The sequence below is a fragment of the Lithobates pipiens genome, unplaced genomic scaffold (genome assembly GCF_037356315.1).
Source record: "Lithobates pipiens isolate NorthernLeopardFrog02 unplaced genomic scaffold, aLitPip1_a1.2 Scaffold_27, whole genome shotgun sequence".
In the NCBI taxonomy this organism is placed as follows: Eukaryota; Metazoa; Chordata; class Amphibia; order Anura; family Ranidae; genus Lithobates; species Lithobates pipiens.
Genome location: NW_027507788.1, coordinates 17,872,760 through 17,896,285, shown reverse-complemented (window position 1 = coordinate 17,896,285; position 23,526 = coordinate 17,872,760). Strand labels below are relative to the sequence as shown.

Genomic DNA, 23,526 nt, shown 5'->3' with positions numbered 1-23,526 from the left:
TGCAAGCTGCAAATGGCACTGGCAAGGCTGCAAACGGCACTGGGCAAGCTGCAAATGACACTGGCAAGCTGCAAATGACACTCTGCAGGGCTGCAAACAGCGCTGGGCAAGCTGCAAATGACACTCTGCAGGGCTGCAAACAGCGCTGGGTAAGCTGCAAATGACACTCTGCAGGGCTGCAAACAGCGCTGGGCAAGCTGCAAATGATGCTGATCATTCTGCAATGATGGACAAGGCTGCAGATGCACACTGATAAGGCTGCATTGACGGGCATTTAAATGTAAGTTTTTTTTTCCCTTAAACTTCCCTCCTAAAACTTTTTTCCTTAAAATGCCCTTCTAAACTTTGGGTGCGTGTTATACGCCGGTGCGTGTTATACCCCGATAAATACGGTAATAACAGATCGAAAACGTAAACATTTAAAATAAATAAAGGAATACTGACCAATCTTGATTTACAACAGGAAGTTTCTCACTTCAGGAAATACCAGCAAGCCGTAACTTCTGCAAGTTGCACGATCTGCACTTATGTCTCGTCTGTAATTCCAGTCCGTACTTCTCATTTCTGAAACCTAACATCCACAGGAGTAGACGAGCCGAGCAAGTAAGTAACTCATAGAAAATGGTAAACTGCAAAAATATAGAATGACAACACAATGAGAATGTTATTACTATATTGTCTTTTTTTTTTCCATTCTGTCTTTGTCATATGTTCAATACTCTTACTTTATGTTGTTGTATAGTAAAAGCTGATGTTTTTTAACATTTTCTAATCAGTCACAGCTGTACAAAGACCAGAAATAAAGAAGAGTCTCCAGACCTAAACCCTATTGAGCATCTGTGGGACATCCTCAAATGAAAGGTGGAGGAGCGCAAGATCTCTAATATCCTCCAGAAGAGAGAGGGAGATTTACTAAAACTGGAGCACACAGAATCGGTTGCACCGCTGCATAATAATCAATCAGCTTCTAACTTGGAAGCTGATTGGTTACCATGCAGAGCTGCAGCAGATTCTGTGTGCTCCAGTTTTAGTAAATCTCCCGCAGAGTTTTCTTTATTTATTATTACAGGCATACCCCACTTTTAAGTACACGATGGGGTTTATTTACTAAAGCTGTAAAGTGCAAAATCAGGCTCCATTCTGCATAGAAACCAATGTGCTTATAACCCCAGCTTGTTCAATTAAACTTTGGTTATAAAACCTGGAAGCTGATTGGTTTCTATGCAGAAGTGATCCTGATTTTGCACTTTCCAGCTTTAGTAAATAAACCCCATTGTGTACTTAAAAGTAAGTACTGTATTGTACTGCATGCCTGTATTGTATACGGGGAATTCATAAAAGCACAACCCTCCTAAATAGTGTTATTTCATTAATGACTTGGTATTGATGTGTTGAAGCTGAACTCCAGGCAAACAGCTACAGTATCTTACAAAAGTGAGTACACCCCTCACATTTTTGTAAATATTTTATTCTTTCTTACTTAACAAGGGAAATCACATGGTACTTTTGCGCCCCCAATTTCCCGCAACCAAAAACGAGCTGCGGTTTCAGACGCGTGGGGGTGCCTTAGAGAGTGAATGGCAGCCCTGTGCGTCTGCTAAGGAGCAGTGCAGTTTGACTGCGGGTACATGTGCAGGAATACAGTATCTCACAAAAAGTGAGTACACCCCTCACATTTTTTGTAAATATTTTATTCTATCTTTTCATGTGACAACACTGAAGAAATTACACTTTGTCTACAATGTAAAGTAGTGAGTGCACAGCTTGTATAACAGTGTAAATGTAACAGTGTAAATTTGCTGTCCCCTCAAAATAACTCAACACACAGCCATTAATGTCTAAACTGCTGGCAACAAAAGTGAGTACACCTCTAAGTGAAAATTTCCAAATTGGGCCCAATTAGCCATTTCCCCTCCCCGGTGTTATGTGACACGTTAGTGTTACAAGGTCTCAGGTGTGAATGGGGAGCAGGTGTGTTAAAATTGGTGTTATCGCTCTCGCTCTCTCATACTGGTCACTGGAAGTTCAACATGGCACCTCATGGCAAAGATCTCTCTGAGGATCTGAAAAAAAAAGAAATGTTGCTCTACATAAAGATGGCCTAAGCTATAAGAAGATTGCCAAGACCCTGAAACAGAGCTGCAGCACGGTGGCCAAGACCATACTGCAGTTTAACAGGACAGGTTCCACTCAGAACAGGCCTCACCATGGTCGAGCAAAGAAGTTGAGTGCAAGTGCTCAGAGTCATATCCAGAGGTTGTCTTTGGGAAATAGACATATGAGTGCTGCCAGCATTGCTGTAGAGGTGGAAGGGGTGGGGGGTCAGCCTGTCAGTGCTCAGACCATACGCTGCACACTGGTTCAGATGGTATCAAGCATGTGTGGTGGCAACAAGGTGAGGAGTACAAAGACAAGTGTGTCTGATGGGAGTCAAGCATGGTGGTGGGAGTGTCGTGGTCTGGGGCTGTATGAGTGCTGCCAGCACTGGGGAGCTACAGTTCATTGAGGGAACCATGAATGCCAACATGTACTGTGACATACTGAAGCAGAGCATGATCCCCTCCCTTCAGAGACTGGGCCGCAGGGCAGTATTCCAACATGATGACGTCCCCTCCAGGACAACAACTGCCTTGCTAAAGAAGCTGAGGGTAAAGGTGATGGACTGGTCAAGCATGTCTCCAGACCTAAACCCTATTGATCATCTGTAGGACATCCTCAAATTGAAGGTGGAGGAGCGCAAGGTCTCCAACATCCACCAGCTCTGTGATGTCATCATGGAGGAGGGGAAGAGGACTCCAGTAGCAACCTGTGAAGCTCTGGTGACCTCCATGCCCAAGAGGGTTAAGTTAAAGGTGGTCACACAAAATATTGACACTTTGTGCCCAATTTGGACATCTTCACTTAGGAGTGTACTCACATTCATTTTCAACGCAGCAGTAGAGCTTCAGTGAGTTTCCATTTTGCTTCTATGAAAGAGTTACCTTTGCAGTGAGTTCCCCTCCCCCACTACAAAGGTTAATTGTTTGTTTTGCCTAGAGGATGATCAAGGAAATATACTTGGAAAGAAGAAAGAAATGTCTGCACATCCGCCACTTCTGATTGTCTTTTATTTTGTTTCACAAAGATAACACCAAAGACACCAAACTGTGGTTATGTAGACGTGTTTCACACATACATCTTGTGCTTAATCATTACAATGATTAAGCACAAGATGTATGTGTGAAACGCGTCTACGTGACCACAGTTTGGTGTCATATTTGTGAAAAAAAAGGCAATTGGAAGTTGTGGATGTGCAGCCATTTCTTTCTTCTTTCCAAGTTTCCCATGGAGGCGGGCCGGGGCTAGCACTCTGCAAGATACTCCAATCTGCCTCATCTCTACACACCTGGAGCAGCAGTTCTTTTTCTTGTAAGGTAATATACTTACTTTATTCCTCGCTCTCTTAGCCCTTGTACACACGGTCGGAGATTCCGACGGAATGTGTCCTACCGGACCGTTTTGTCAGATAATCCGACTGTGTGTGGTCTGCATCGGACTGCTACCGTCGGAGTACCCGACGGACCAAGTTTTCCTACTTGTCCGTAAAATTTTCCGACAAAATGCTCCGATCGGACATACTCCGATCATGTGTAGCCTACTCCGATGGACAAAGTGCCACGCATGCTCAGATCAAATTCCTAGACCAAAGCTATTGGCTACGAGCCTGAACGTAGTCCCATCGTAACGAAATAACGTCATCACGTTATGTACAATCGAATTTTCCGACAACTTTGCCCGACCGTGTGTATGCAACAGTTTCGGACAAGATCCGTCGGACAAAATCCAACGGATTTGGTTGTCAGAATGTGCGACCGTGTGTATAAGGGCTTAGACTTCCTCCTCTTTGAGTAGTACATAGGGAATGTGGGGAGATATGCAAATTATTTTTTTATTTTTTTGCCCCCTACATACACTTTAACATTTTAGTTGGTGAACCCTCCCCTAACCCCCCATCCTGTTCTACTGATACTTAACTGCAGCAATCCCATGCCAGACCTTCCTCTACCTCAGCCGATACAAAACATCCAGTGCTACAGGTAATAGGTAAGCATGTGACCCCTACTTATGTGACAATGCTCAGGCCTTGAGACCAATCCTTACTCCCCAACACTTACCTGCCAAAAAATATTTCATTTCTAAGCCTTTAACCTAAAAGTATATATACAAAATCCCTATCAATTTCATGTGAACACAGTGCCGTGGAGTATAAATGACTTTATAGTACCTTACTTATTTGTTTTAAAGCTCTGGCATTAAAAACAAACTCTTGGATAGGAACCTAAATAAAGGAATTATAGTGGAAGTCAAGTTCTGCTGTTATTCACTGGAATCAGGCAGGTTTTTTATTGCAAAAGACACATGCAATGCCTCTTCTGCAGTTAAATATGCGTAGCTGCTTGTTGTTGGTGATCCTCCACATGGGCACCTCAGCTTACAGCGGCCGACCCGTTCCTTGTGTGCTGGGATGCCGGTCCTCTGTGCATGCACAGGAGTGACGTCATCCCGCATCAGCCAATGAAGATGGCCAAAAACAGGCACACTAAAGAAGAGGCCGGCACTGGCGAGGGACGGGAACGTTGAGGGGAAGGTAAGTATTTGCTGCCTTTATTTTCCATTTTAATTTAATCTTTGCAAACCCTCTTGGTCTTTTTTAAAGCCACATTAAAGTGTACTATATATACATATTTTACAGTTGGACCCGTGATTGAACGTTGTCACTGACCAGAACAGGATGAGTGTCACAAAGAAGATTCTGCTTCTCAACCTTTTTCAAGGTAAAGTAGATTCCTATTCTGAGGAAACCTGATAACTATAACAAAAATCAATAACATATTTCTTCATGTCTTCGGCCAGGACTTGTGTGTCAGAGGTGGGAGTTCCCTAGAGAAATTGTTGGTTTGATTGGATCCTGTGTGGAGATCCCCTGTACGTTCCTCCCTCATGTGGGATCTACGACATCCAGTACTGTTTGGTATTTATATCAAAGAAGAGGATATCCTCAGATTTTTAACAGTCGAAGAAGCTCTTCAGTATTAAGGAATTACAATGACAGAACCTCACTAGTACCTGGGAGGAATAGCTGTTCACTGAGGATAGACCCTGTGAGAAGAGATGATGGTGATCAATCCTTTTATCCAGGAATAGCGGAAGATCAGGACACTATTGCCTGGGCACAAAAAGATGGGAGCACTCTACAGCTTCATGTCACAGGTAAACATTTATTTATGGAGGTAGTGGGCAGGCTGCCTATAGCAGCACAGATCAGGGTGTGGGACTGTAGGTTGTCATATGTTATACTAGTTGTTATACACAGTATCTCACAAAAGTAAGTACACACCTCAAATGTTTGTAAATATTTTCTTCTATCTTTTCATATGACAACACTGAAGCAATGACACTTGGGTACAATGTAAAGTAGTGAGTGTACAGCTTGTATAACAGTGTAAATTTGCTGTCCCCTCAAAATAACTCAACACACAGCCATTAATGTCTAAATCGTTGGTAACAAAAGTCAGTACACCCCTGAAGTCAAAATGTCCAAATTGGGCCCAAAGTGTCAATATTTTGTGTGGCCACCATTATTTTCCAGCACTGCCTTCACCCTCTTGAGCATGGAGGTCACCAGAACTTCACATGTTGCCACTGGAGTCCTCTTCCCCTCCCCCATGATGACATCACAGAGCTGGTGGATGTTGGAGACTTTGTGCTCCTCCATCTTCCGTTTGAGGATGCCCCACAGATGCCCAATAGGGTTTAGGTCTGGAGACATGCTTGGCCAGTCCCTCACCTTTACCCTCAGCTTCTTTAGCAAGGCAGTAGTAGTTTTGGAGGTGTGTTTGGGGTCGTTATCATGTTGGAATACTGCCCTGCGGCCCAGTCTCCGAGGGGAGTGGGACATGCTCTGCTTTATTATGTCACAGTACATGTTGGCATTCCCCATATTGAACTGTAGCTCCCCAGTGCCGGCAGCACTCATTCAGCCCCAGACCATCACACTCCCACCACCATGCTTCAGTGTAGACAAGACACACTTGTCTTTGTGCTCCTCACCTGGTTGCCGCCATACAGGCTTGTCACCATCTGAACCAAATAATTTTATCTTGGTCTCATCAGACCACAGGACATGGTTCCAGTAATCCATGTCCTTAGTCTGCTTGTCTTAAGCAAACTGTTTGCAGGATTTCTTGTGCATCATCTTTATAAGAGGCTTCCTTCTGGAAAGACAGCCATGTAGACCAATTTGATGCAGTGTGCGGCTTATGGTCTGAGCACTGACAGGCCGACCCCCCCACCCCTTCAACTTCTGGACAACCTCTGGATATAATGCTGAGCACGTGCACTCTGCACTTCTTTGGTCGACCATGGCGAGGCCTGTTCTGAGTGGAACTTGTCCTGTTAAACCGCGGTATGGTCTTGGCCACCATGCTGCAGCTCAGTTTCGGGGTCTTGGCAAACTTCTCATAGCCTAGGCCATCTTTATGTAGAGCAACAATTCTTTTTTTCAGATCCTCAGAGAGATCTTTGCCATGAGGTGCCATGTTGATCTTCCAGTGACCAATATGAGAGAGTGAGAGTGATAACACCAAATTTAACACACCTGAGACTTTGTGAAATGAATGAGTCACATGACACACAGGGAATGAAAATGGCTAATTGGGCCCAATTTGGACATTTTCACTTAGGGGTGTACTCACTTTTGTTGCCAGCGGTTTAGACATTAATGGCTGTGTGTTGAGTTATTTTGAGGGGACAGAAAATTTACACTGTTATACAAGCTGTACACTCACTACTTTACATTGGAGCAAAGTGTCATTTCTTCAGTGTTGTCACATGAAAAGATAGAATAAAATATTTACAAAAATGTGAGGGGTGTACTCACTTTCGTGAGATACTGTATGTAAGCTATTTGGCTTTGAACACAGACATTCTTTCAGCTATATTGTTAGAACCTTTGATGGAACTTTATTGCAGTTTCTGTGGCCACTGAAGTGGTCATAAGCACACAACGTGATCACATCTCTATATTGGGGGCACAAACAGTAATTATTGCAGGTGTATTGGAATTTTGGACCCCCACCCCCTCCCCAGACAAATGGGAAGAGAGCTGTAACAGAACGATTACCAGCAGAGCTGTGCCACCAATGAGGCCAATTGAGATGGCTAACCCGCACATCATGGTGTCACGGTGAGGTTGACAACGAGCCTCAATGTCTATATACTCCGTACTCAGAGCACCTCAGTAATACTGAACGTGATAAAATCACAGACTCAGAATTACTGAGCTCCTTGCCCAGGCACTACATCTGTCCCATAGGCAGGAGCAGAGCCTGAGGTTCTTCAGCGATATGAAGCCTGGGAGCAGTGCAGCTCAGCATCAATAAGCCCAGTACTGCCGTTCTTTCATCCAAGAGAAGATATCTTTACTCAGCGACACTGAGCTTGCACTTTTAAAACGCTCTGTGTCACTAAAATGACTGCCTGTGTGTATGCGAATGCCCACAAAGTAGCCATCTTTGCCAAGGAGGGGTTATCAGGGCAGGAAAAATGGCCTCCTTGGATGGCATCGGTCCCTGGCGTTGCCCTGCTGACCTGACTATGCAATCCTTTCCTGGCATTATGATATTGATGGAAAATCTAAATGAAATTGTACAATCAGATGTTGCCCTGCATGGCCAGCTTAACCGGTTTCGTTGGTATTCAACATCTTAGAATATCACCATAAGTGGTCCAAAATTCTTACACAACTTAACAGCTTTGCAGTGACTCTACGCAAAGTAGGTGTAGGTAATGTTTTAGGGGTTGGCTTAGTTAGAGTGGATATTCAATGTTCTATAGTGTACAATGGAAGCCTAACATCACCCTTCCAAAATACTGCGGGAACTTAAAAGACAACTGCACCTTTGGTAAAAACTGTACCTGGTACGTCATCAGTCTTCAAGAGGTTACATAGTTACATAGTTAGTGAGGTCCTCCACCCCCGTATCTTACCCCTCTCTCCTCCCCCCCAGGTTTTATTACCTATGTTACTATATTCATATGCATCACTAATGGCTACCCTGTCGTTTGTTTACTTAATTCTGAACCCTGTATTTAGAAACTCTGTTAGGTAACTTTTACCATATCACTATACATACAATGTAATGCGCAAGTTCCGTTGTTTGAATGCATAAATAGTATTGTGTAAAAATCAATAAACATTTATTGGGAAAAAAAAAAATACAGTCCATCTAGTTCAACCATAAAAAAATAAAATAAAAAATATCATACAATCCCATATACCCAATGCTTTACCCACAGTTTGTTGTACCGGGATGATATTGCAGCTGCAGGCTTTTTAGAGCCGTTGTCCTATCACATACAGTCCCCCATCGGATAGTGTCCGCTGTGTACTGCGCATGCACAGTACACAGCACACACAGATTCCGAAAATAGCCGAGGATGAACGGCGCCTGTGCCGTGAGTCCAGGTTCTAGCCCCACCATCCAAGTGGACATAGAGTAGGAATATAAAAGAGCTGAGCGCAGCGAGGCTGAGCCCGAAGCGTGGCGAGCGGCCCTCTAATATTCACAACCCTATGTCCGCTTGGATGGTGGGGCTACCACCTCCACTCACGGCGCAGGCGCCATTCATCTTTGGAGATTTTCCGAAAATTCTTCTGCCCCGCACTATATGATGCCAGAACACCCGTGGACGTCTCTCTTGTAATAGCAATCGGAGCTACTAACTAGTCACTTGATTACGACCCCCCCCCATCACCTTCCGCAGTTTGCTTGGGCTCTCCTGTCCCACCGGGAGACCCAACCTACCAGCCGATGCATCCGCCCGGCTAGTCAGACACACTCAAACAAAGCCAAGCCAGGATCAGCTTTGATAGGGTCTCGGCCATGGTAACCTGGAAGCAATGACCTGACATCACGCCCAGGTTACCCAGATGTCATCGGCGCCATTTTTCAAAAAATCAAAAGCATTCAAAAACACGGATCTTGGTGTTTTTAATGATCTTAAGTGCAGAGGGGGGATTTGGGGTCTTATTGACCCTAGATTCCTCCATAAAGAGTACCTGTCACATGCTTATTGCTGTTACAAGGATGTTTACATTCCTTGTGACAGCAATAAAAGTAATCAAAAAATAAAAATTAAAAATTAAAGCAACGGTGTAAAAATAAAAGAAAATCATAATTAAAATAAAGAAAATAAAATTAAAGTGCCCCCCCCCCCCTGTGTTCATGTGCAAAAGAGAACACATGCGTCAGTTAAGCATGCATCCAAACAATGATTATCCCACCCATGTGAGGTATCACCATAAACTTCAGATCATGAGCAGTAATTCTAGTCCCAGACTTCCTCAGTAAATCTAAAGTGGTAACCTGTAAAGGCTTTTAAAGCATTACCTGTAGATAGTAATATTTACTTGTTTTTCCTTGCTGCATGGGCGTGCACAATTTTAAAGTGTTACACGTTTGGTATCTATTAACTCACCGTAACATCATCTTTTATATTTTACAAAAAAATTGGGTTGTTTATTGTGTTTTTTTACATTAAAATTAAAGTGTATTTTATCACAAACAACTGCGTTTGAAAAACCGCTATGCAAATACCACGTGACATAAAAAATTGCAAAACCCATCATTATTCTCTAGGGCAGTGATTCTCAACCAGGGTTACTCCAGAGGTTGCTAGGGGTTCTTTCAGCATTGGGCAATTTCTGCCTCTCAGATAAGTTCCCATTGATCTTTCCTGATATCTGTAAGGGGGTAATTCTTCCCAATGACCACAAATGTAAGGACCGTTCTTCCCACTGACCATCACACTAATGTATCATGAGTTGTAGATTTCTAATTTTTAGAAGGGGTTCCCTGAAACCGGAGAACTATTTCAAGGGTTCCTCTGTGTTGAAAAGGTTGTGAAAGGCTGCTCTAGGGTATGTGCTTTAAAAATTTATAATGTTTGGGGGTTCTAAGTAATTTCCTAGCAAAAACAAAAACCTGACTGTTACATGGAAACAAAATGTGCCAGAAAAAGCCTGATCTCCAAGTAGTTGTTGTACTGTTCTTTAATGAATCAAACTGTTGGCGCTATATAAATCCTGAATAATAATAATAATAATAATGAATCCTCCATATAGAACGCTTGCACAGTTGTTCTATCCCGAGACATTTCACACTTTTTTGTGTTATGGGGAGTGCTGTCAAGCAAGAAAACGTAATAAAAATATGTAATAGATTTAGTTCATAAACCTCTAACCCTAATCTGAGTTTCCCTATTTTGAGATGTGTGACTATCATTTTCTTCAACTAAAAATAACTAATAAATAAAATAAACTAAATAAATAAATAAAAATAACTTTCCCTTTTTTGAAAATAAGTCTATTTATCTAGGTGTGTTAGCTTTGTGAATTGAGCCCAATGTATTCAAAAACAATTAAAATGATATTAAGGAAGGCCGAAGAAGACGTGGAGGAATAGTATAACCAGGAATCGGTAAGTAAGTGGGAAAGTCAGGAGCTCCAACTTTTTTGCAGGTTACTTTCTTTTACTTTGAAGAATCCGAACTGAAAGTTATAACCTCACTTCATGAACTTAACCATTAACATTTTTCAGATATTCCAGACATATCGGTAATTATTGCAAAAGGAGAAATGGTTGAAGGACGTCCTGAAATAGTTGCATGCTCTGTAGAGCACACATGTGGCTCCAGTCCACCTTCTCTAAGGTGGAACAAAGCTGGACAAACCGGGGGACGATCTGAAGATCTATCTGGAGGAAACTGGAGAGAAATATTAACAATCAGATATATTCCTTCATATGAAGATGACAAAACAGAAATTCAGTGCACAGCAACTTATCATAATGGGAGAACATCACACGAGGCAGGAACACTGAACATCAGATGTATGTATTACAGGCAATTCAAATTTTGCATAAATTTCCCAGTTATTGAACCCCACACCTTTGAGCCCCATACTTTCAGCAAAAAAAACTCATAAAAGCAGATTTTAAAGGGTTATTTAGGGGCACTGGTCAAGTAATTACTGTCATCCACAACACACACACCTAGAAGGTTTGCCAGCAGGGAATGTTTAGTGAATGTCGGATTCACTCCTTTATAAATATGGCACTTAGTGCTATGGGTTCAGTGATAGGGTATAATAAAAAAAAATAATGATAATAATAAAATAAGAGGAGTAAAGGTTAAGAACAAATGTTAATGTTAGGATCAGATTAAAAATGAAAAGATAAGTTCACCTTTTGTTCTTTTTTTTTTTTTTTTTTCTAAATTCCAGCTCCCCTATGAACCAATACCTACCTTGAGAGTAGGGACCAATGTGAATGTACAGGGATAGGGACAATTGTAGACACCTCACTCAGGTTGAACTGGATGGACTGATGTCTTTATTCAACCTTACTAACTAACTACTAACTATAATATATCATTAAAGGAGTCCAGCCTGAGCTTTTTAAGCTGGGCTTTTTCCACTCCTGTGACCCGTTTTCAGTGGAGATCTGTCTGAAGTCCCCTATCGCCGCTGACGTCACTGCCATCAGTCAAGCCACCGCATCATCCTGACTTCCCAAATCTGGATCCGCCAGCTGCCTTGATTGATGGCAGACTTAGCTTCTCAGCGAGCCGCTGAGACGGCCTCTCCCCGCCCCTCCACAGCTCGTCGCTCCGATGAGCATAGGGAAGCAGACCAGGAGCTCTGCTCGGGGAGGAGTGAGAACCGAGCCTTCAGCGATGTTTGGTCTCAGTGCAGAGACGCTGGGGGACAGATGCAGCAAAGGACCTATGCTCCATCCATCGAGGTAAGTATGATTAGCAAAAAAAAAAAAATATATCAAAGCTTTCCATTTATTGTACACACACTTACCTTACTGTCTTCATGGATGTTTCCAAATATGTATTCATTAGTTCTGCATTACTTCCTGGGCAGACTTTAGGTCATGACACAGGAAGGAGTTGAGCAGCTGACCTCATTAGCACATACTCTGCATCACCCACCCTCCTTCCTACCCACCTATTTGCAGCTGCACGTTTTTTAAATGAAATACAATCAGTGTTGCACAAAGGTAGGGGTGAGTGTGGAACAATTATAACCCTACTACATAGGTACCATCCCAAAAAGATACAAAATCAAGGGTAAAGGTGAGATGGGTAGGGTTTGAATAAAAATATATACCACAGGTTTAAAATATGTAATTAAACTTTATTTTTCATCTATTAATTAAGAGCATGTTACAGTTGTAAAAATACAGTTACTGTGATTTTGGTTCAGGATGTGCTGATCCTGGTGCGATAGATCCAATATATGGCCTAAGCGTTTCACGGGAAACCCTGCTTCGCCAGGGCCTTAGAATAGCATGAATACAACAAAAGTATTGTAGTAACCTAAGAATACAATATTGGCTGAGTTATAAAGCAGTATGAGCAAAAATTTACATTATGTGTAAAGGACATATGACATTTCTAAAACAATGTATATTTGTAGGGCATTCCCAAGTGCCTAAAAAGGTATTGCCGCCATCGGTAGAGGGAGAGCGATAATTCTAGCCCCAGACCTCCTCTGTAACTCAAAACATGCAACCTGTAGAATTTTTTAAACAATGCATGTGGAAATTTTTAAGGGTAACATTTTGTTGCCATTACACGAGCGAGCGCAACTTTGAACCGTGACATGTTGGGTATCAATTTACTCGGTGTAACATAATTTTTCACAATATAAAAAAATTTGGGCTAACTTTACTGTTGTCTTATTTTTTAATGCAAAAAAGTGAATTTTTTCCCAAAAAAGTGTGCTTGTAAGACCGCTGCAAGTTTAAAAAATAGGCCCGGTCTTAAAGTGGTTAACCACTTGTAGACCACCCGCCGCAGTTATACAGCAGCAAGGTGGCTCGGCTGCATGAATCGCCATAGGTGTATGTTGATTCGTGTACTAGCGTGTGAGGGCGCACCTGCCGATTGACCAGCAGGGGGATCTGCCAAAATAAACAAGGTCTCCGTTCTGACAAGGGATCAAACTGAAATCTTGTCTTCCTGCTATGCACAAAGACAGATCTCTGTGTTGTCCCTGTCAGACAGTCCCCCATACAGTTAGTAAACACACCCAGGGAACACAATTAACCCTTTGATTGTCCCTGATGCTAACCCCCTCCATGCCTGTAAATTGTACAGTGATCAGTGCATATTTTTAGCACTGTAATAATGTCACTGGTCCTAAAAAAGTGTAAAAAGTGTCTGATCTGTCCACCGTAATGTCACAGCCCCGCTAAAAATTGCTGATCACCGCTATTACTAGTAAAAACTCATCACACATAGGGTGGCCCATTCGGTGGATACACACATCAATCACCCCAAAGAATCTTCAGAACAATTTTTTTTAGAGTGGAGCTTGGTATGTTTTTTACTTTGGACATTTTCACTTAGGGGTGTACACACTTTTGTTGCCAGCGGTTTAGACATTAATGGCTGTGTTGAGTTATTTTGAGGGGACGGCAAATTTACACCATTATACAAGCTGTACACTCACTACTTTACATTGTAGCAAAGTGTCATTTCATCAGTGTTGTCACATGAAAAGATAGAAGAAAATATTTACAAAAATGTGAGGGGTGTACTCACTTTTGTGAGATACTGTGTGTATACGAGATCCTGCAAATGGCCTGGTCATGAATGGGGGGGGGGGGTAAATCTTCTGAAGGTCAAGGAGTTAAGGTACTGAGAGATACAGGAAGTTAACATGTCAACAAGAAAGAAAAGAGAAATACTAGGTTCAAGTGAAATTGCCCTTTAAGCAAAAAATATGTTATTCTTCACCAGATCCACCAAAAGATGTGACGGTCAGTTTACCCAAAGTTGAAGAGATTTTGGAAGGTAGTGATGTGGTTTTGACGTGCTCCAGCAGATCTAACCCTCCTCCACACACATATGAATGGTACCGTGGGAATAGCAAAATTAAATTAAGCTCTCAAGATCAGAAGATCACAGTACGGAATGTCGGCAAAGACACGGAACCCTATTCTTGTACTGCAATAAATACTGTTGGGAGTGGAGAATCCCCACCAACAGAGATCCATGTGCAATGTATGTATATCATAACTCAGCAGGTATAGAGATAACTCGTTAGATCATAATATATTATTTTACAGCACATTTTCTATATTTTGTAGATGCTGCTAATGAAGCTCAAGTAGTTGTGCTTCACCCAACAGAGGGAGCCACTGAGCTAAAGTGCACTTTTATGAGTAGCAGCCCCAATGTGACTCATTACACCTGGAGGAAGGATGGAAATATCCTATTAAATAAAACCAAACAGATCCTGGTATTAGACAGCAATGAAGATAAATCTGGCTCATACTCCTGCATTGCTCACAACACAGCTGGAAGCTCCACCTCCGCAGAAATGGATGTTAGAGGTCAGACATAAAGTCAATTTTTTCTTGTATATTCCTATTTAGTTTTTCCAAGAAGATATTTTTGTCCCTACCTGCATAAAAATATATGTTTTCCCTAATGCCCCGTACACACGATAAGCTTTTCAGATGGAAAATGTTCCATGGGTGTAGGCTCCATCAGACTTTTTCCATCGGAATTTCCGACACACACAAAATTTGAGAGCTGGATCGCAAATTTTCCAACAACAAAATCCGTTCTCGTAAATTCCGATCGTGTGTACACAATTCCGACGCACAAAGTTCCACGCATGCTCGGAATCAAGCAGAAGAACTGCACTGGCTATTGAACGTTATTTTCCTCGGCTCATAGTACGTGTTGTACATCACCGTGTTCTTGACGTTCGGAATTTCCGGCAAGATTTGTGTGACCGTGTGTATGCAAGACAAGTTTGCGCCAACATCCAAAAAAAACATGGATTTTGTTGTCGGAAAATCCTATCGTGTGTACAGGGCATAAGGGTTCATACTAGCAATTCTATTCTGAAATAAAAGTCACCTGTTTAGCCTAGGCTTAGTACCATAGAACACTAGCCAAAGACAGGGTCACTATCCATAGCAGAGTAAATACTACAACCATGCGTATTTAGTTGGCTATGCACAGCAAGAATTGACACCAATGACAAGATTTTCCTGTTTTTTTTTTTTTATATATCTACTTACATTTATATATGTATTTAGGCTGGTTGCTTGAGTCAAAAGGTCTTCCTCTTGGCCTATGTTCCAGCAGTTGTTGGTCTTCAATGAAACAGACAGCAGTACTGAAATAACGATGTCACTGCCAATCTCTTCATCATTAAACAGTGACTGTAGGGTGCAATGATAATGTCTCCTCAGGAGGCAGACCCATGATGTTCTCCACTCAGTGTCTCCTCGGTCTTCTGGGTGGAATGATCATGGACTTCATTCAATCTGGAAGACTGAAATAATCTTGTGATGGAGAAGAACTGTGGGGAATAGCACAGGAAAGGGGGTGAGTATTGTAGCCAGAGCTGCATTTTTATTTTAAATCAAGCTGAGGCCCCATTAGAAAACAGAAGCCTAAGGTTGGTCTTTTAGCTGGCCATAGGTGTAAAATGAAGGCATAGGCGTGCGCACAGGGTGTGCCAGGTGTGCCCAGGCACACCCTAATCACTCTGTGCAGCATAGATTCCCCTACTGCCCTAGCCCTCCCCCCACCCTTCTTCCCGCACCACTGCTGGCTTCCCTCCTCTCTTGGTGGCTTTTTCTGCAGGGATGTTTTAGTGTGAATGGGGGAAGGGACCAGTAAATATGTAATTTACTGACCCCTTCCCTTTCTGAATAAACACAGGGAGAAACCAGTAGTGTGTGTTTGAGATTTATGGTGCACACCCTAATGCAATGGGCTGTGCACACCTATGTGCATGGGTACAAGTCAAGTGTCAGACAATTATTATTTGATGTATGCACATGCACTACTCAGTTGTGTAGCACAATCAAACATCTTCAACTCTTCCCTCACAAAGTGTTCCCTGCTGTCTGTAGACATGTCAACTCTTCACCCAATCCAGTCAAAACTGCAGTAACTGGATGGCAATCATCTTATGTCTGTGGATTCCTTTTCCTTGAACCTTCAATAGACTATTTAGCCTTTGCTGTCTTTATTTTTAGAAGATTTACAAAAACAGAGCCTTGGGGCATTCCCCGGGTCAACAAGTACCACGTAAAATGGTACCTAACGACAGGTTAACTGCCTAAAAAATAGAGCTGTTAGCGACAGATAAACAGAAAAGAAAAGAACCAACAAGAAATAAACAATAGAACATCGCTGCTCGGCCACTCCATTTAGAGAAATTATGGAGGGAGAATGTGCAACTTGTCTTCGATAGAGGTGAAGTTTCCCAAGAGGGAACTCAGGTACTAGACCTAGGGTACTAAGGGCGTTGGTGGTGGCATTGGTGGTGGCAAAGTCAAGCCATAGCTTCCACACTTTGTCAAATTTAGCAGTACACCCACGGGAGTGATATGTGGCTTTATATAATGGTATTGTAGAGTGGCCCATGGCTTTCCAAGAGAGGGCGCTTCTGATTGTTTCCATTTTAGTAATATTGCTTTACTGGCGTAAAAAAAGCAGAAGTCCTATGAGGGTCTTGGTTGCTGTTCAGTGCGTTAAAGAGCCCACCAGGCCCAGCAAGCAGACCGGTACAGTCAGCGGGATTGGGATTGTTAATAACGAAGGCTATAAATTGCATCACCTCTACCCAGAAAGAGTGTACTATGGGGCAGGACCACATCATATGACAGAAACCGGCCTCTAGATTACCACATTTCCAACAGCTAGGATAGGCCCCAGGATACATTTATTTTTATTTTTTTATGTAATGTTGCTCTATATTTGTACATGAGCCTTTCACTATGTAAAAGATACGTCAATGCATGAATAACCCTCCAGATGTCTATTCTAGCTCCCTGACTTCTTGGCTGCCTTTGTTGTCTTATTTTCTGTATAGCATTGCTCAGAATTTGTGCATGAGAATTCATTGTACCTACTAAGGGTCTCATAACTTCATTCCTAATAGATAAAAAAGCTAATTTGTTTCTGATACTGGGGATTTTGGCTGGAGTCATCCTTCTGACTGTAATTGTCTACTTTTTCACAAGGTAAGACAGACGAGTCACCCAAGGTAACGGCAGGAATTTTTTGGTCCAAGCTAGTTTTAGTCATAAGACACCTTCATGACCAATGGACTTCATGTATGAAAAAATTTTTGTAGCACAGCAGCCTTTGTTGGTCCCTAGTATTCATTCAAACATTTTTCTACCTTACTTAATCATATTTGCAAGAAATAATGGCAAACGATAGCAATATAAGGAGTTCTGACCGAAACAGTAGTCTCTCGCAATCTCCTGCAGCCCAGACAGCAGTTCTGGTGGTCCATAGAGTGTGACTCAAAGGCTGTTCTTTGTTGTTTAGTAGCTGGGGAAGTTACAGTCATGCCGCGTACACACGACCGGACTTTCCGGCAGACTAGGTCCGACGGACTTTCGGCGGAGTTCCAACGGACAATTCAAACTATTCAACGGTCTTGCCCACCCATGAACGGACTAAGCCCTTGTACACACGGTCGGAGAATCCGTCGGAATGTGTCCTATCGGACCGCGTTGTCGGATAATCCGACTGTGTGTGGTCTGCATCAGACTGATTCCGTCGGAATATCCGTCGGACCCAATTTTCCAACTTGTTGGAAATATTTTCCGACCAACTGGTTCGATCGGACATACTCCGATCATGTGTAGAGAATTTTGATCGGAGCAAGTGCCACGCATGCTCAGATCAATTTCCTACATCAAAGCTATTGGCTACCAGCCTGAATGTAGTCCCATCGTAACGAAATTACGTCATCACATTCTGAAAGATCGGATTTTTCGACAACTTAGTCCGACCGTGTGTATGCAACAGTTTCGACGGGCAAAATCCGACGGACAAAATCAGACGGATTTGGTTGTCGAAATCTCCGACCGTGTGTACAGGGGCTAAGTCTGTTCAAAAGTCAGTTCGTTTTGAATGTGATGACATAAGACTGGAACTAAAAAAGGAAGTTCAATAGCCAGTAGCCAATAGCAGCCCTTGCGTCGTATTTGGTCCGTCGGACCAGAACACAGATGAACGGTTTTCCCGATAGGAATTGAGTCCGTCGGACAGATTTGAAACATGTTCTATTTCTAGGTCCGTCTGATTTTTTTTTTTAACGAAAAACGATCGGATTAACCCACGATCTAACGGACTGATTCCGTTGGACCTAGTCTGCCGGAAAGTCCGGTCGTGTGTATGCGGCATAAGAACACAAAGCCCAGTCTGCTGGAAGTTAGACTAATAAATACACATTACTTTTTCTTGGGAAGTTGACATCTGTGTATTGCAATTTTTTTTTATTCAAAACTTCTCATATCATATAACATAACAAATCGGATATATGCTAGAAAAGTATTGGAGACAGAAAACAACTAATTTGGTACACATATTAGAGCTGCACGATTAATCGTTAATAATCGTTTTAGCATTTTTTTTTTTCCCCCGTTGCGATCTTGACAAAGGATTTCCCGATTCTTTCAATGCAGAGAAAAACAAAACAAAACGGGCAGTCTGCCAAGAATCACAACATTCTTTAGCAGTGGAACTTAAAGTGGTGTTGCACAAAAAAAAAAATCATTAAAATTTCTAAAACAAATAAAACATTTGGAAAAAAAAATGTTTTAACTGCCTGTTGCTAGGGGGTCCCTCGTAGTCTGCCTCTTTCAGTGCCTGGGCTGGTGACATCACTTCCCCTCGGTGCAGGAAGGGCTCAGCTCCGGCCCCTCCCCCCTGTCAGTCATCTGGGACACATGACAGGTCCCAGGTGACTGGCGGACAATCACGGCGCTCACGCATGCGCAGTGGGTGTCCGGCTGTGAAGCCACAGCCGTGTGCCCACAATCAGAATGCCGGCACCACCGAGTGGAGGGGGGAACGAGCGGGGCTTCGTTCCCCCGCATCGCTGGACTCTCATAATTTTTTTTAGAAGAGACCCTAGAAAATAAAATGATGGTTGTCGCAATATTTTATGTCACACTGTATTTGCGCAGCAGTCGTTCAAATGCAACTTTTTTGGGGAAAAAAATTACACTTTAATGAATAAAAAAAAACAAAAAACTAACCAGTAAAGTTAACCCAATTTTTTTGTATAATGTGAAAGAGTTTACGCCGCAAGAATCTTGAGAGAATCGTGATCTTTTTATTCTAAGCAAAAAAAATTATGATTCCCGCAGCTCCAACAAATCCCCCGCTGATTGCGAGCTCTTCTGCCTTTTCTGCCAGTCTCGGCAGCTTTCGGCTATTTTCGGCCGCTCTCTGCTATTTTCGGTCATTCTCGGCGGCTTCCGGAAATGGCCGAAAGCCGCGAGAACAGCCGAAAATAGCCGAAAACAGCCGAGAATGGCCGAGTGTGGCCGAAAATAGCAGAGAACGGCCGAGAGCTACTGAGCGCCGCCGAGATACACAGGACATCCGCTCTGTATCTCGGCGGCGCCATTTTTAAACGGAAAGCCTACAAAAGAAACTGACAAGGCTGCAAATGATTGACAAGGCTGCAATGGAAGGCTGCAGATTGACACTGACAAGGCTGCAAATGACATGTAAGGCTGCAGATGGACACTGATAAGGCTGCATTGATGGGCATTTAAATGTAAGTCTTTTCCTTAAATTTCCCTCCTAAAAGTTTTTTTCTTTAAAATTCCCTCCTAAACTTGGGGTGCGTGTTATACGTCGGCGTGTGCTATACGCCGATAAATACGGTATATAAAACCATTTGTAGGAATAAAACACATTAATATCAAAATGTTTTCAACAGGTTTCCAAACGTTGAGGTTTTAAGAGCGGCTCACAATCCTGTATCATATTTTAAATGTATCTTTTATGAATTTGTGGTTGAAGTATGAACTTATTTCTCCTTTTACCCTCTTAGGTCCTGTTCACACCTGGGGTGTTTTTGGGATTTCAAAACACAAAACAATCACAAAACCCAGGTTCAGGTGCCGTTATTTTCGATGGCACCTAAAATGCGGTGTGAATTTGCCACGAATCACATCGCAAAAAGCTTGTTGCCCAAGAGAAGCTCCTGCTCCTTTTCCGACAAGAAGCTTTCGGGCAGTGCGATTTACCATAATCCGATTTTGGGGATATCGAAAATAATGGCACTTGAACCTGGGTTTTATGATTATAATGTGTTTTTGAGATCCCAAAATGCTCAGGTGTGAACCGGGCCTTAGTGTACAAATGATGAGATATCAATATTATTGCTAAACAGTATGATTATATATATTGTTGATTTTATATATATATATATATATATATATATATATATATTTATCTATTTATTTTTATTTTTATTTTTTTATAGAGCTAAAGCATGTCGCAGGTCATCAAAACATGAGGTACTGTAAGTTATTTAAACAAAATGGAAAGTATATTTGAATCTTTCATATTTGCAAACAAAATTTAGAATAATAAGCTGTCAGGTTAGTAAAACAGCGATATCAGAACTGATTCAATCATACAGTTTGTAGTGTACATCGATTTGCAAAACAATAGGATAAAGGAATAGTCCTGAAGTTTGTTTTATCTCGTGCCTCCTGCTACATAACTGAGCTCCATTTCATGCTAAATAAACTCAATTATTAATGTATCTTAAAGCGGAGTTCCACCCAAAAGGAGAAGTACTTCTTACCCCCTGACATGTCACAGGTCCCAGAAGATTGCACGGCCGCTCACGGCGCGCACTGCTCATGCGCAAGGTGGGGGTAAGAAGTATTTAAAGCAGTTGGGTGTCCACAGTAGTAATGCCGGCGCTGCGGATGGGCGGGGGAGGAGCAAGGCTTTAGGTGGCCACATCGCTGGATCGTGGGACAGGTGAGTGTGTGTTTATTAAAAGTCAGCAGCTACACTTTTTGTAGCTGCTGACTTTTAATAAATAATCCCCCCCTCCCCAAAAAAAAAAAAAACGTCTGGAACTCCGGTTTGCATAGAAAACTATCTTCAGATAGATTTTTACTCCAAAACCATTTTATTAAAGTAAATTTGATAAAAATAAAAAAAAATCTGATTTAAAGCACAAAAATCTGATTATTATTATCATGCTGACCAGCGCATGACGATATATACGGCGACACAATGGCACAGCGGCTGGGCAAATGGGCGTACCTGTACATCCCCTTTAAGATGCGGCATTGTGGACACGCGCCTGCCACGTGCTCCTTGACTGTGCCCGCGGGACCCACGGACTCGATGTCCGCTGGTGTCCCGGCGATCGTGTCATGGAGTGGAAGGATGGCTAGATGCCTTTGTAAACAAGACATTTCCCCGTTCTGCCTTGTGACATGACAGGGATCTACTGCTCACCTGTCATCGGAAGCAGTGATTGCTGTCATGTGTGTTGAAGGCCCATCCCCCACACAGTTATAACCACTCCCTAACCCCTTCCCTGCCAGTGTAATTTACACAGTAATCACCGATCGCTGTATAAAAGAGAATGGCCCCAAAATGGTGTCAAACATGTCCAATGTTTCCGCCATAATGTCGCAGTCATGATAAAAATTGCAGATCGCAGCCATTACTAGTAAAAAAAAATAATAATAAAAATGCCATAAAACTATAACTTTTTCGTAAACCAATCAATATACACTTATTGCGAACTTTTTAACTAAAATATGTAGAAATATATGTAGAAGAACACATATCGGCCTGAACTGAGGAAAAAAAAAATGTTTTTATATATTTTTGGTGGATATTTATTATAGCAAAAAAGAAAAGAATGTTTTTTTTCAAAATTGTCACTCTTTTTTTATTTATAGTGCATAAAAACCGATCAAATACCACCAAAAGAAAGCTCTATTTGTGGGGAAAAAAGGACGTCAATTTTGTTTGGGTGCCATGTCGCACGACCGCGCAATTGTCAGTTGAAGCGACGCAGTGCCGAATCGCAAAAAGTGCTCTGGTCAGGAAGGGGGTAGAAACTTCTGGGGCTGAAGCGGTTAAAGTGGTTGTAAACCCTTACAAACCACTTTGACCTACAGGTAAGCCTAGATTAAGACTTACCTGTAGGTCCAAGAAATATCTCCCAAACCTATACGGTTTAGGAGATATTTGCCCGAAGACGGGCACCGCTGTCTACGGCGCATGCGCCATAGACAGCGGCGCGCAGGCGCACTGAGCGCGGAATGCGCGGGAGTGACGTCATCGCTGCTCCGGCGAATCACAGCGCCAGAGCAGCGAGACCCACGGAGACCCACCAAGAAGATGGATGCTCGGAACTACAGGGGACAGCAGTGACTTCGCTGGCTCCTGTGTCAGGTAAGTGACACATAATGGGCTACTATGCGATGTGATGTGATGCACAGTAGTCCATTATGCTTTACCTTTGCAGGGATTGAAAGAGGAAGTAAACTCATCAGGGTTTACTTCCTCTTTAAAAGTCAGCAGCTACACTTTTTTGTAGCTGCTGACTTTTAATAAACACAATAACGGATGGAACTCCGCTTTGGGTAGGAAACTATCTTTAGATAGATTTTTACTCCAAAAAGCATTTTATTAAAATAAATTTGATAAAAATCAAAAAAAAAATCTGATTTAAAGCAAAAAATATATATATATATTTATATATATTTTTTTAAATCATTGATTTTTATCCACCTTCGTTAAAAATACTGTTTTTAATTTAGGTAAATAATAAATATTACCAATTAATATTTCATACTTACTAAGTGGAAGTACAGGGTGTGCCAAGTGCCTGGATGGGAAGATTTTCAAGCAAGGGTGTACATAGATAATCGCCATTCTCTTGCCACTCTGATTCTGTATTGTCAAACCTACTTTGACATGTTTTGCTTAATTTTGTTTCTTTCTATCTTCCTGTCCCCAGAATTCGCAACAACCAGATGCCACATATGCGGATCTTGTGAAAACAGAGGTTTCAAGTGATATTTATGATACTCTGAAATAAACAGCGTATTTGAAATCACGCAAAGCAAAACACGGGAGCACCAAATAACGCAGATTGTACTATTTGTCAAATAGACTCAAATGCTTCAGTTGCACTTAGAAGGACTCCTGAGCTCATGGAACAAATCAAGCTCATTAACCACTTCAGCCCCGGACCAATTGTCAGCCTAAGGACCAGAGGTCTTTTTACAATTTCGCACTGCACTGCTTTAACTGGTAATTGCGCGGTCATGCAATGTTGTACCCAAACTAAATTTGCGTCCTTTTCTTCCCACAAATAGAGCTTTCTTTTGATGGTATTTGATTGCCTTTGTGATTTTTATTTTTTACGATATAAAAGGAAAAAGACCGAAAATTTTGAAAAAAAAAAAGATATTTTTTACTTTTTGTTATAAGAAAAATCGAATAAACGAAATTTTAGTCATACATTTAGGCCAAAATGTATTCAGCCACATGTCTTTAGTAAAAAAATGTCAATAAGCGTATATTTTTTGGTTTGCGCAAAAGTTATAGCGTCTACAAACTAGAGTACATTTTCTGGAATTT

The 23,526-nt window shown here is 42.0% G+C and overlaps 1 protein-coding gene across 1 annotated transcript; it reads left to right on the top strand.

Moving 5' to 3' along the window:
* Positions 1 to 482: 482 nt before the first annotated feature.
* On the top strand, positions 483 to 23,305 carry LOC143933603 (sialoadhesin-like). The gene is made up of 9 exons (XM_077456551.1): positions 483 to 603; positions 4,733 to 4,814; positions 4,894 to 5,250; positions 10,641 to 10,931; positions 13,855 to 14,118; positions 14,205 to 14,450; positions 17,027 to 17,108; positions 20,384 to 20,417; positions 22,901 to 23,305. Exons 2-9 carry the CDS (start codon positions 4,772 to 4,774, stop codon positions 22,979 to 22,981), a joined length of 1,398 nt encoding a protein of 465 aa, XP_077312677.1. The 5' UTR covers positions 483 to 603; positions 4,733 to 4,771; the 3' UTR covers positions 22,982 to 23,305.
* The last annotated feature ends 221 nt before the right edge of the window (positions 23,306 to 23,526 follow it).

Bases quoted from the DNA above. Each gene is read 5' to 3' on its own strand.
- LOC143933603 (XM_077456551.1), top strand. From the start codon at position 4,772: ATGAGTGTCACAAAGAAGATTCTGCTTCTCAACCTTTTTCAAG. The intron at 10,932-13,854 runs GTATGTATTACA...ATTCTTCACCAG, and splicing joins AGGAACACTGAACATCAGAT to ATCCACCAAAAGATGTGACG. The intron at 14,119-14,204 runs GTATGTATATCA...TATATTTTGTAG, and splicing joins AACAGAGATCCATGTGCAAT to ATGCTGCTAATGAAGCTCAA.